The 13,793-nt window shown below is 45.7% G+C and overlaps 1 protein-coding gene across 4 annotated transcripts in view; it reads right to left on the reverse strand.

Moving 5' to 3' along the window:
• Positions 1-13,793, reverse strand: part of DSCAM (DS cell adhesion molecule) — a 586,110-nt gene that overhangs the window by 285,803 nt on the left and 286,514 nt on the right. For all 4 annotated transcript variants that reach the window (XM_056559695.1, XM_056559697.1, XM_056559696.1 and 1 more), the window contains 2 exons: positions 3,979-4,178; positions 3,772-3,868 (listed from right to left, as the gene is read on the reverse strand). In XM_056559695.1, coding sequence (XP_056415670.1) covers positions 3,772-3,868; positions 3,979-4,178 — 297 coding nt within the window. The remainder of the gene's footprint in view (positions 1-3,771; positions 3,869-3,978; positions 4,179-13,793) is intronic.

Raw genomic sequence — 13,793 nt, forward strand, 5'->3', positions numbered from 1 at the left:
TATTGATGTGGGTGGTAAATTGGATTAAAGGGGTATTCCGGTTCCAGAAAATTGTATTTAAAGGGGTACTCCGGTGGAAAACTTAATTTTTTTATTTTTTTTATCAACTGGTGCCAGAATGTTAAACAGATTTGTAAATTGCTTCTATAAAACAATCTTAATCCTTCCAGTACTTATTAGCTGCTGAATATTACAGAGGAAATTATTTTCTTTTTGGAACACAGAGCTCTCTGCTGACTTCACGAGCGCAGTGCTCTCTGCTGACTTCACGAGCGCAGTGCTCTCTGCTGACATCTCTGTCCATTTTAGGAACTGTCCAGTGCAGCATATGTTTGCTATGGGGATTTTCTCCTACTCTGGACAGTTCCTAAAATGGACAGAGATGTCAGCAGAGAGCACTGTGCTCTTGATGTCGGCGGAGAGCTCTGTGTTCCAAAAAGAAAAGAATTTCTTCTGTAGTATTCAGCAGCTAATAAGTACTGGCAGGATTAAGATTTTTTTTAATAGAAGTAATTTACAAATGTGTTTAACTTTCTGGAACCAGTTGATTAAAAAACAATAAAAATAAAAGTTTTCCACTTGAGTACCCCTTTAAATCAGACTATCGCCCCAAGACAAATAACTTCCTAATATAGCATTGTCACAAAGTGTACTGGCTTCAGCATGCTTTTGTATGATTAATTCCTGACAGGAAGTTATATAGTCCTGTTATTGGCAGTGTGGTGTTGTCTCAGTAGCTCCCTTGCTCCTCCCTTTCTCCGGACAGAATGTTGTGTAGTCTTCTCATTGTACGTGTGGTGTTGTCTCAGCAGCTCTGTGACTCCTCCCTCTCTCCCAAAACAACACATCATTATCTGCTATCTCAAGAGGCGTGGCTGGATTTTATGTCTACGCTCCATCCCCGCCGCCTAAGTTATATCATCACCTCTGAGGTGTGGATACAGCATGCTGCCTTGTGCTGAATAATGACACAGGCAGAGAAGCAGACGGAATGAATACAGCAGGTGTTGCAGCTGTACTGATTGTGTGATACTTTGCTGTAAAATGAGATGTTCTGCAACAGCTCTAGGTGGGGAACTAGCAAGAGTGATGTGTGAGGGGAGAAGACAGGGTGGGAGGACTGTGATGAAGAGTAGAGATGAGCGAACTTACAGTAAATTCAATTCATCACGTACTTCTCGGCTCGGCAGTTGATGGCCAATCCTGCATAAATTAGTTCAGCCTTCAGGTGCTCCGGTGGGCTGGAAAAGGTGGATACATTCCTAGGAAAGAGTCTCCTAGGACTGTATCCACCTTTTCCAGCCCACCAGAGCACCGGAAAGCTGAACTAATTTATGCAGGAAAAGTCATCAACTGCCGAGCCGAGAAGTACGTGATGAATCGATTTTACTGTAAGTTCGCTCATCTCTAATGAAGAGCTTAGGGAAAGCAATGCATTCTGGGAATTGTAGTACTAAACCACTGCTCAACCAGGAAATACAGGACTAAGACTCCTAAAACGAATGGATTTTGGTGGTTTCAAAACTGGGATAGGCAGGTAAGCAACGCTATGGGGGGGTATTTATCAAAGGATTTATGTGTTTGTTTGTTTTTTCACGTAACTTTGGTGCAATACTTTGGCGCAGTGTTTTTTTTGGCGCATCTTCTCCACTGTCATTTTTACAACTTTCTCAAAATCACACGGTCCTGTGAGTGATTTTAACTTTAGTCAGTAATTCATCATTTGCGCCAATCGATCTTGGGCGCAATTTTGGCGCAAATCCAGTTTATTTATTTTTTTTGCGCAAATCCCCGCCAAGAAATTTCGCACATGGAAAACACACTTAGCAATGTCAGAAAATGTAAAGGGGTCAAAACACATTAAAAAAGTAAAAAAATTTTGTGAAAGCAGCGACGCCTCCCGGGGCTGCTCAATACTATCCTGCGACATAGTTGTCTCTGAGGAACCGTCACCCTCCGTTGAGTCAGCATTGGACATGGCCGCACAGGGTCAGGTAAGCACTAAAGTAGTGGTCTACAACCTGCGGACCTCCAGATGTTGCAAAACTACAACTCCCAGCATGCCCGAACAGCAAACGGCTGTCCGGGCATGCTGGGAATTGTAGTTTTGCAACATCTGGAGGTCCGCAGATTGGAGACCACTGCACTAAAGTAACAAAAAAAAATTAAAAAAATACCCAATTTGAAAATAAAATCCATTTCACATGGCGGCTATAAACCCCACAAAAAAAAATAACTCATGTCGCTTGCTGATATACTGCAGGAGGGATTCCGAAATGGCTGCACAAGGGGTAAAAAGACACTGGGGGGAGATTTATCAAAACCTGTCCAGAGGAAAAGTTGCCCAGTTGCCCATAGCAACCAATCAGATCGCTGCTTTCATTTTGTAGAGGCCTCGTTAAAAATGAAAGCAGCGATCTGATTGGTTGCTATGGGCAACTCAGCAACTTTTCCTCTGGACAGGATATGATAAATCTCCCCCCACTGTCCTCTGTGGGGGTAAGTTCTGTGTAAAAGGCGCTGTGAACGGCTGATTTCAACATTTGCGCCAAAATGACTAACAACCTGCACCAAATGATAAATTTGGTGCATGTCCACAAAAACCAAAGTGAAAAAAAAAAGGGTTAAAAGAAACGATCAACAGGCGAAATTGATAAATACCCCCCCTATATACGTCTAAAGTATTTTTATATTCTTTTCTACATAATGTCGGTGTACCCCTTTAAAGGCTACTTTTTAGTAGAGATAGTATGTGCCTTAGACTAACTAAAAGCAAGGATAATAACCTCAAACTATTCCCAGCATGCACTGCATCAACATTTTGTGGTCAGTAATAGAGATGAGCGAACTTACAGTAAATTCGATTCGTCACGAACTTCTCGGCTCGGCAGTTGATGACTTTTCCTGCATAAATTAGTTCAGCTTTCCGGTGCTCCGGTGGGCTGGAAAAGGTGGATACAGTCCTAGGAAAGAGTCTCCTAGGACTGTATCCATCTTTTCCAGCCCACCGGAGCACCGGAAAGCTGAACTAATTTATGCAGGAAAAGGCATCATCAACTGCCGAGCCGAGAAGTTCGTGACGGATCGAATTTACTGTAAGTTCGCTCATCTCTAGTCAGTAATAAAGGGGTATTCACATCGCCATCACCTGATTATTGGTGGGGTCTGATCTTTGGGACACCCAACAATCCTGGGGGGGAACAGGGATCGGCATTGTGCCTCTTTACTCTTATTCTCTGTACAACGGTGCCCCCTGGTCTCTTGGGTTTTGCCGGGAACTGCAGCCAGTCTCGTGAACTTCAATGGGGCTGTGATTAGGATTCGCTGTGCAGCGAGCGGCTTTCATTCTCAGAATTAGTGGGGGACACAGAGGTCAGACCCCCACCGATCATAAATGACATATGACTAGAATATGGGATGGGAATACCACTTTATTACACAATGGCGTCCTTACAGACGTCACTAGAGATGAGCGAACTTACAGTAAATTCGATTCGTCACGAACTTCTCGGCTCGGCAGTTGATGACTTTTCCTGCATAAATTAGTTCAGCTTTCAGGTGCTCCCGTGGGCTGGAAAAGGTGAATACAGTCCTAGGAGACTCTTTTCTAGGACTGTATCCACCTTTTCCAGCCCACCGGAGCACCGGAAAGCTGAACTAATTTATTCAGGATAAGTCATCAACTGCCGAGCCAAGAAGTGCGTGACGAATCGAATTTACTGTAAGTTCGCTCATCTCTAGACGTCACCTCACAATCCTTCTACCATGTACCTTGTACTGTCAGCTGGATGATTCCTCGATCCTCTCCAAAAGAATTGATCGCGTGACACGAAAAGAATCCCGAATCCTCCCGCACAGTGGGTAAGATCTGCAGGAATGTAAGAACAATCAGCTCGTCCATCCACTACACATGGAAACAGGAACAAGCGACAAACTGCTGGATGGGAGACTAGAGGACGCAATGCATCCTGGCTGTACCTGCAATATGGAGAGCACCTCATCCCCCACCTCCTTGGTGGACACCTGGTACCGGGACATCTCCGGGACATTTATCATGCGGTCCTCCTTCTCCCACCGCACTATGATGGGCTTCTCACCGTGGGCCGTGCAGTTCATCTCCTTCTTCTGACCTTGGGTGGCCAGGGTGGTGTTCGGGTAGGAGATGATTCTTGCAGGAACTACAAGTCAAGAGGCAAAAGAATCATGAATATAGAAATATATATGAGATAAGGTGATAGAGCGCAATTCTATATGTATACATATTATCAATATATTTAATACCTTACAAATACTCAACCAGACTGTGATAGATATGAGATAGATAGATAGATAGATATGAGATAGATAGATATGAGATAGATATGAGATAGATAGATATGAGATAGATAGATAGATAGATATGAGATAGATAGATAGATAGATATGAGATAGATAGATAGATAGATATGAGATAGATAGATATGAGATAGATAGATATGAGATAGATAGATAGATAGATATGAGATAGATAGATATGAGATAGATATGAGATAGATAGATATGAGATAGATAGATAGATAGATAGATATGAGATAGATAGATAGATAGATATGAGATAGATAGATAGATATGAGATAGATAGATATATAGATATGAGATAGATAGATAGATATATAGATATGAGATAGATAGATAGATATGAGATAGATAGATAGATAGATAGATATGAGATAGATAGATAGATAGATAGATAGATATGAGATAGATAGATAGATATGAGATAGATAGATAGATATGAGATAGATAGATAGATAGATATGAGATAGATAGATAGATATGAGATAGATAGATAGATAGATATGAGATAGATAGATAGATAGATAGATAGATATGAGATAGATAGATAGATAGATAGATAGATATGAGATAGATAGATAGATATGAGATAGATAGATAGATAGATATGAGATAGATAGATAGATAGATATGAGATAGATAGATAGATATGAGATAGATAGATAGATAGATAGATATGAGATAGATAGATAGATATGAGATAGATAGATAGATAGATAGATAGATAGATAGATATGAGATAGATATCCAGGAGTCCAGGTAAGCTGGACAACAACCAATGTAAAAGCTGGCATGTTATTTGTACCCATAAAACCACTATACAGAATGGGACAAACGTGCGTCACTAAAGTGCCGGTATCTGCTCCTATACACAGGACATTATATATATATAAATATGCAATCTCCACCACAGCACAAAAAGTCAGAGGTCCAGGATAAAGTGGAAAGGCTTCCAAGTTTATTCACACCATAAATGTGATAGCGGTGCAACGTTTCGGCAAACTGCCTTTGTCAATGCTTGACAAAGGCAGTTTGCCGAAACGTTGCACCGCTATCACATTTATGGTGTGAATAAACTTGGAAGCCTTTCCACTTTATCCTGGACCTCTGACTTTTTGTGCTGTGGTGGAGATTGCATATTTATTAACTGCTGACCTGCCAGTTGGCGGATCACGTGCACATACAGAGGGGGTCTTTGCTGGCTCTTATGCTTGGAACTATTACTATATATATATATATATATATATATATATATATATATATACATATATACACATATACACATATACACACAATATATATATATATATATATACACACACATCTCCTCATATCACTTGGACATAATCAAGTAAATTAATGAGATTCATCTTGATAACATTAACGGTTACTGACATGACCTTTCCCCCTGTCACACGTGTGTATCTGAGGTGTCAGCAACAGACGGCAAATCGTTCTGGACCACAGAGAATGACTAACATAGGAGAATACAAATGTAGCAGAGCTGAATGTGTTATTTACCATAGATACTACAGTGTTCCCCGACAGTGTTCCCCAACCAGGGTGGATCCAGCTGTTGCAAAACTACAACTTCCAGCATGCCCGGACAGCCAAAGGCTTCAGTTCTCCTGTAGTGTCCGCTGTTGGGGCACTGAGCAGACACCAGCTTTATGGTTTGTTGCAAATGTCGTTTTTAAAGGGGTATATATATATATATATATTTTTTTTTTATCAACTGACTCCAGAAAGTTAAACAGATTTGTAAATTACTTCTACTAAAAAAAATCTTAATCCTTCCAGTACTTTTCAGCTACTGAAGTTGAGTTGTTCTTTTCTGTCTGACAACCGTGCTCTCTGCTGGCACCTCTGTCTGTCTCAGGAAGTGTCCAGACTACGAGCAAATCTCCGTAGCAAACCTCTAATGCTTCGGATAGTTCCTGAGACAAGCAGAGGGGTCAGCAGAGAGCACTGTTGTCAGACAAAAGAACAACTCAACTTCAGCTGCTGATAACTACTGGAAGGATTACGATTTTTTTTTATAGTATTAATTTACAAATCTGTTTAACTTTCTGAAGCCAGTTGATATAGAAAAAAAAATGTATATTAAAAAATATATATATAATATATAAAATAAAAATAAAAGTTTTTTCCTGGAATACCCCTTTAAGCATCGCTGCTCCTGTTTTCTCATACAAAAACGGATATAAAGCTATAACTTTAGCACAGGCGGCCATAATGGTTGTTACTCTGCTTTCTCTGGAGCAGATAAAATTTGGAGCACTGAGAGAAGTCAACCCAATTGGCCGGCCTCCAGTTCCCTCTTGCAGCAGACTTATGATAATAAGCATTACCCAGGCAGGTGTTTGCAGGCAGCGGGCGCCTCGGTTGATGGGGAACGTTATTAGGGATGACAGCGATTGGTCTGCCAGTACCGGCGGGATGTGATGTTGTGTGTCAGCGAAGAGGCTGCAAACTATTAGGGATCGTCTCTCATTTACTTTGAAGCGAGTTCAGGTCATGTTATGGGAAAACAGATTGATGTAATTGGCGCAGTGAATGCTGATTATAAGTATGATAAACAGCGTTGTAGCAGAGCAGAGTTTGTCACGTAGCTACGACAGAGAAGAAGAGAAGAACGCAGGTAGGGGTGCCACCTGGACGGTGTTTTACCGGCACAGCCGGTATTTTGGCCACCCTGCCGGCATTTATCCAACCAATCCTTCAACTCCCGGAATGTTGCACCATAATCTATACCAGTGTTTCCCAATCAGGGGGGCCTCCAGCTGTTGCAAAACTACAACTCCCAGCATGCCCGCACAGCCGTTGTCTGGTGTTCCAAGGCCTAGTCACGCAGCCACTATCCGTGGAACCCCCTACAGGTGAAAGTCAAAGCCTGGTAAGCATGAATACAGGGGAGAAGTCTAGTCAGCATAGTCAAGTCTGTCAAGTCTAAAGTCAACGTGGGTTGCATAATTGAGTCCAAGTCCACTACAAGTCCCAGCAAGCCAAAAAGCCGAGCTGTAAAGACTTTAACATCTTTCTGCCTCAGTAAAGCTGCCGTTGTTCCGTAACCTTGCATCGGAGTAATTAATTGCCCAGCGCCTGGCCCAGGAACCAGCGGCCATACCTCGGGTGGTGTACAGGATAACCACGCCCTGGCATCACAAACACTAAGGGTTAATACCATCTGCCCTAAGGGTTATAACATCTGCCCTTTCCAACCCCCTCTACCACAATGTTACTATGTTTGTTACCATATAGAATTCTACAGAGGGCATTTCGATATTGGGGAAAAGACCATACAAACATGCGCTGTCCCCATTGAGAGAAATGTAGTTCTCTGCACCGAATTCCACCGAAAGAATGAACAAGTGGGACTGTCTCTGGACTATATGTACATTAAACATTGGACAAGAGGATAAAAGGGTAATCTGGCTAATAAAAACATATCCCCTATAAGTGTGTGATTGTGGGGGTCTGGCAACTGGTACCTCCCCTGTGATCTTCAGAATCGGTCTTGACTCACCTCATTCTGCTCCGGTCACAACTTTCGAGACTAACTAGTCTCAACAGTGATGACCCACTCAGCAAATTACCGGCCGCAATTAGGTCAAGCCTCATCAGCTGATTGGCTGAATGAGCCGTCATTGCTAAGACCCGTTTGGCCCCCACTTTCCATGACTATCTGGTCTCGGCAATGACAGCCCACTCAGCCTATCATGACTCCAACTGGTGATTGACTGAGTGGGTCGTCATTGCCGAGACTAGTTTGTCTTGGAATGTGGGGGGCCAGATCATTCGGCAAGGTGAGTTGAGCCCCCCATTCTGGAGATTGAGGTGGTTCCCAACGGTTAGACCCCCTAGGATCAGACTGTCAGATCTCGGGGGATCCGACCGCTGGGACCCCTTCCCCCATAATCTCCTGCAAGATGCTTTGGCTCTCCTGGTGCAGGGAGTGTGGGTCAACACGTGCCCTCCATACATCTCTATGGGAGAGCAGAAGCACTGTACTTTGGTATCCCCGGGTAGGCCATAGAGATGCATGGAGGGCGCGTGTCCACCCCCGCTCCATGCATGTGGAGAGCCGGAGCGACGTGCAAGAGATCGCTATGGTGGGGGGGGGGTGTCCCTTCTTATCGGTTGGACACCCCCCCCCCCCCCCCCCCCACACACACACACGATCTGACACACTGAACTGGACAGCTCCTTTAAATTGATGTCTATGAGATGGTTTATGAATATAACATAGGGGGGGGGCTGCTCATTTTAAACCAAATGCGATATTTTACAGCATTTAAAAATCATCTCAATAATAAAAACCCCATGTTTTATCTTTTTTTGTTTGGGGTGATGGAGACGAGAGCGCGGCGCAGCGGGGATTCTGTGTATCTCAGAGTTAATTGCCCTGATATAACAGACTATAAACCGGCAGAGCACTTCAGACATTCATTTGGCACAAGAACGAACATTTGTAAAGACAAGGCAGACGCGCGCCTCGTATATTAACCAATACTTAATGGACTGTTCAGTCGGGAAATCTGGCACGCCGCACCTCTCTCTGATGAAGTTGTTTAGTACAGTATGGAGAGCGGCACAGATGCTGGTAATCATAGCTACAACCTCCGCCATTAGTACAGGATTTATCGCAATTACACGCCGTTTCTACGCACAATGTTCCCATCAAAAATTACCGAGTGGCTAAAAAAAAAAAAAAAAAAAAGGCTAAAAAGTAGAAAGCATTTTATTTAAAAAATTTAAAAAAGAAGCATGTTGTAAATACAGTGCGGCGCCGTGGAAGATACGTCCCGAGGGCTAAAACACCTACCCATTAGAGCATATAGACTTCATAGAGTGGTGGTCTTCTGCTTGGCCAGAGTAAAGAGCCACTCTGTATGGATACCTAGTACATAAATATGAAGGAGCCCTACAGGATAGATCAGTGCTTCCCAACCAGGGTGCCCCCAGCTGTTGCAAAACCACAACTCCCTGCATGCCTGGACAGCCGAAGGCTGTCCAGGCATGCTGGGAGTTGTAGTTTTGCAAAACTGGGAGGCGCCCTGGTTGGAAAACACTGTTTGAGACCTTCAGCTGTCTCCCTGGAGCAGGTCGTATGTAGATCACAGTAGAGCTCAGACATCTACTTGTTTCACCAGTACTGCAATTCCCAACTGTGGGGTGCAGATCTGAAGACTCCTCACTTTTTTCTTTCCTACTCACCGATCAGGGCTAGGTAGGATAGTCGACTGGACAGAATTCTTACCATTGCCATCAGGATTTTTAACAGGAGCCAGTGTCGCCCAAAAACTATGCTACTCTGGCAACATTTCACATGTAGAGGCTGATCTAGGCTAATGGGATCGATAGATGTTTGCTTCTTTTTATTTGTGCCCTCGTGCATAAGTGTCAAATTCAAGGCCTAGGAGAAGAAGGTTACGTCATTTAACCATGAGGTCCGGACACATTGCAGAGTTTGTAGTCTCTCCACGTGCTGGTGCTGCCTCCTGGCAGAGGAGATGGGTGCCATCTTGGATTTTGAGCACTGGCATACAACTCCACACTACTCTGTTCAGCAACTAACAGGTGGTGGTGCAGTTCTGACAGCCTAACCTAGGCACCCTGACCACCCTCCAAGGTATGAAGCTTGGTACATAAGAGGTGGAAGGGGCCGGTTATTACCTAACCTGGTCCTAAAAGGACATTTTTTTTGTTATGTTTTGTTCTCTTTTTGTTTTTTGTTAACAACTGGACACACCAGAACACCTCTGTTGGAGCAATTTAAACTACTTTGGTGTGTAATATGGTGTCCCAAATTATTGTTAAGGAGTGGTTACATTTATATGGTCTTACAATTCCGAATGGCCCTTTAAAGGCAATGATGTGGCCCAAGGTAAAAGGCTCCTTTGCAGGCTGATGTGTCTCTATGGTTAAAATCTACAACCAGACTGTTACGCCGAGCGCTCCGGGTCCCCGCTCCTCCCCGGAGCGCTCGCTACACTTCCCTCACTGCAGCGCCCCGGTCGGTTCCACGGACCCGGGGCGCTGCGTTACCACCTCCGGCCGGGATGCGATTCGCGATGCGGGTAGCGCCCGCTCGCGATGCGCACCCCGGCTCCCGTACCTGACTCGCTCCCCGTCAGTTCTGTCCCGGCGCGCGCGGCCCCGCTCCCTAGGGCGCGCGCGCGCCGGGTCTTTGCGATTTAAAGGGCCACTGCACCGCTGATTGGTGCAGTGGTTCCAATTAGTGTTTACACCTGTGCACTTCCCTATATCACCTCACTTCCCCTTCACTCCCTCGCCGGATCTTGTTGCCCTAGTGCCAGTGAAAGCGTTCCTTGTGTGTTCCTTGCCTGTGATTCCAGACCTTCTGCCGTTGCCCCTGACTACGATCCTTGCTGCCTGCCCCGACCTTCTGCTACGTCCGACCTTGCTTCTGTCTACTCCCTTGTACCGCGCCTATCTTCAGCAGCCAGAGAGGTTGAGCCGTTGCTAGGGGATACGACCTGGTCACTACCGCCGCAGCAAGACCATCCCGCTTTGCGGCGGGCTCTGGTGAAAACCAGTAGTGACTTAGAACCGATCCTCTAGCACGGTCCACGCCAATCCCTCTCTGGCACAGAGGATCCACCACCTGCCAGCCGGCATCGTGACAGTAGATCCGGCCATGGATCCCGCTGAAGTTCCTCTGCCAGTTGTCGCTGACCTCACCACGGTGGTCGCCCAGCAGTCACAACAGATTGCGCAACAAGGCCAACAGCTGTCTCAACTGACTGTTATGCTACAACAGTTACTACCACAGCTCCAGCAATCATCTCCTCCGCCAGCTCCTGTACCTCCTCCGCAGCGAGTGGCCGCTTCTGGAATACGACTATCCTTGCCGGATAAATTTGATGGGGACTCTAAGTTTTGCCGTGGCTTTCTTTCCCAATGTTCATTACACTTGGAGATGATGTCGGACCAGTTCCCCACTGAAAGGTCTAAGGTGGCTTTCGTAGTCAGCCTGCTGTCTGGAAAAGCCCTGGCTTGGGCCACACCGCTCTGGGACCGCAATGACCCCGTCACTGCCTCTGTACACTCCTTCTTCTCGGAAATTCGAAGTGTCTTTGAGGAACCTGCCCGAGCCTCTTCTGCTGAGACTGCCCTGTTGAACCTGGTCCAGGGTAATTCTTCCGTTGGCGAGTATGCCGTACAGTTCCGTACCCTTGCTTCAGAATTATCCTGGAATAATGAGGCACTCTGCGCGACCTTTAAAAAAGGCCTATCCAGCAACATTAAAGATGTTCTGGCCGCACGAGAAATCCCTGCTAACCTACATGAACTCATCCATCTTGCCACTCGCATTGACATGCGTTTTTCCGAACGGCGTCAGGAGCTCCGCCAGGATATGGACTCTGTTCGCACGAGGCGTTTCTTCTCCCCGGCTCCTCTCTCCTCTGGTCCCCTGCAACCTGTTCCTGTGCCTCCCGCCGTGGAGGCTATGCAGGTCGACCGGTCTCGCCTGACACCCCAAGAGAGGACACGACGCCGCATGGAGAATCTCTGCCTGTACTGTGCTAGTACCGAACACTTCCTGAAGGATTGTCCTATCCGTCCTCCCCGCCTGGAAAGACGTCCGCTGACTCCGCACAAAGGTGAGACAGTCCTTGATGTCTACTCTGCTTCTCCACGTCTTACTGTGCCTGTGCGGTTGTCTGCCTCTGCCTTCTCCTTCTCTGCTGTGGCCTTCTTGGACTCTGGATCTGCAGGAAATTTTATCCTGGCCTCTCTCGTCAACAGGTTCAACATCCCGGTGACCAGTCTCGCCAGACCCCTCTACATCAATTGTGTAAACAATGAAAGATTGGACTGTACTATACGTTTCCGCACGGAGCCCCTTCTAATGTGCATCGGATCTCATCACGAGAGGATTGAACTGTTGGTCCTCCCCAATTGCACTTCTGAAATCCTTCTTGGACTTCCCTGGCTTCAACTCCATTCCCCAATCCTGGATTGGTCCACTGGGGAGATCAAGAGTTGGGGGCCCTCTTGTTCCAAGGACTGCTTAAAACCGGTTCCCAGTAAACCTTGCCGTGTCCCTGTGCTTCCTCATGTAACCGGTCTCCCTAAGGCCTATATGGACTTTGCGGACGTTTTTTGCAAAAAACAAGCTGAGACTCTACCTCCTCACAGGCCTTATGATTGTCCCATTGACCTCCTCCCGGGCACTACTCCACCCCGGGGCAGAATCTATCCTCTGTCCGTCCCAGAGACTCTTGCCATGTCTGAATACGTCCAAGAAAATTTAAAAAAGGGCTTTATCCGTAAATCCTCCTCTCCTGCCGGAGCCGGATTTTTCTTTGTGTCCAAAAAAGATGGCTCTCTACGTCCTTGCATTGACTACCGAGGTCTTAATAAAATCACGGTTAAGAACCGCTACCCCCTACCCCTTATCTCTGAACTCTTTGATCGTCTCCAAGGTGCCCATATTTTTACCAAACTGGACTTAAGAGGTGCTTATAATCTCATCCGCATCAGAGAGGGGGATGAATGGAAAACGGCATTTAACACCAGAGATGGACACTTTGAGTATCTGGTCATGCCCTTTGGTCTATGCAACGCCCCTGCCGTCTTCCAAGACTTTGTTAATGAAATTTTTCGTGATCTCCTATACTCCTGTGTTGTTGTATATCTGGACGATATCCTGATTTTTTCTGCCAATCTTGAAGAACACCGCCAGCATGTCCGTATGGTTCTTCAGAGACTTCGTGATAATCAACTCTATGCCAAAATAGAGAAATGTCTGTTTGAATGCCAATCTCTTCCTTTTCTAGGATACTTGGTCTCTGGCCAGGGACTACAAATGGACCCAGATAAACTCTCTGCCATCTTAGATTGGCCACGCCCCTCCGGACTCCGTGCCATCCAACGTTTTTTGGGGTTCGCCAATTATTACAGGCAATTTATTCCACATTTTTCTACTATTGTGGCTCCTATTGTGGCTTTAACAAAAAAAAATGCCGATCCCAAGTCTTGGCCTCCTCAAGCGGAAGACGCCTTTAAACGACTCAAGTCTGCCTTTTCTTCGGCTCCCGTGCTCTCCAGACCTGACCCATCTAAACCCTTCCTATTGGAGGTTGATGCCTCCTCAGTGGGAGCTGGAGCTGTCCTTCTACAAAAAAACTCTTCCGGGCATGCTGTTACTTGTGGTTTCTTTTCCAGGACCTTCTCTCCGGCGGAGAGGAACTACTCCATCGGGGATCGAGAGCTTCTAGCCATTAAATTAGCACTTGAGGAATGGAGGCATCTGCTGGAGGGATCAAGATTTCCAGTTATTATTTACACCGATCACAAGAACCTCTCCTACCTCCAGTCTGCCCAACGGCTGAATCCTCGTCAGGCCAGGTGGTCTCTGTTCTTTGCCCGATTTAATTTTGAAATTCACTTTCGGCCTGCTGATAAGAACATTAGGGCCGATGCTCTCT

Source organism: Hyla sarda, chromosome 2, assembly GCF_029499605.1.
Source record: "Hyla sarda isolate aHylSar1 chromosome 2, aHylSar1.hap1, whole genome shotgun sequence".
NCBI classification, from domain to species: domain Eukaryota; kingdom Metazoa; phylum Chordata; class Amphibia; order Anura; family Hylidae; genus Hyla; species Hyla sarda.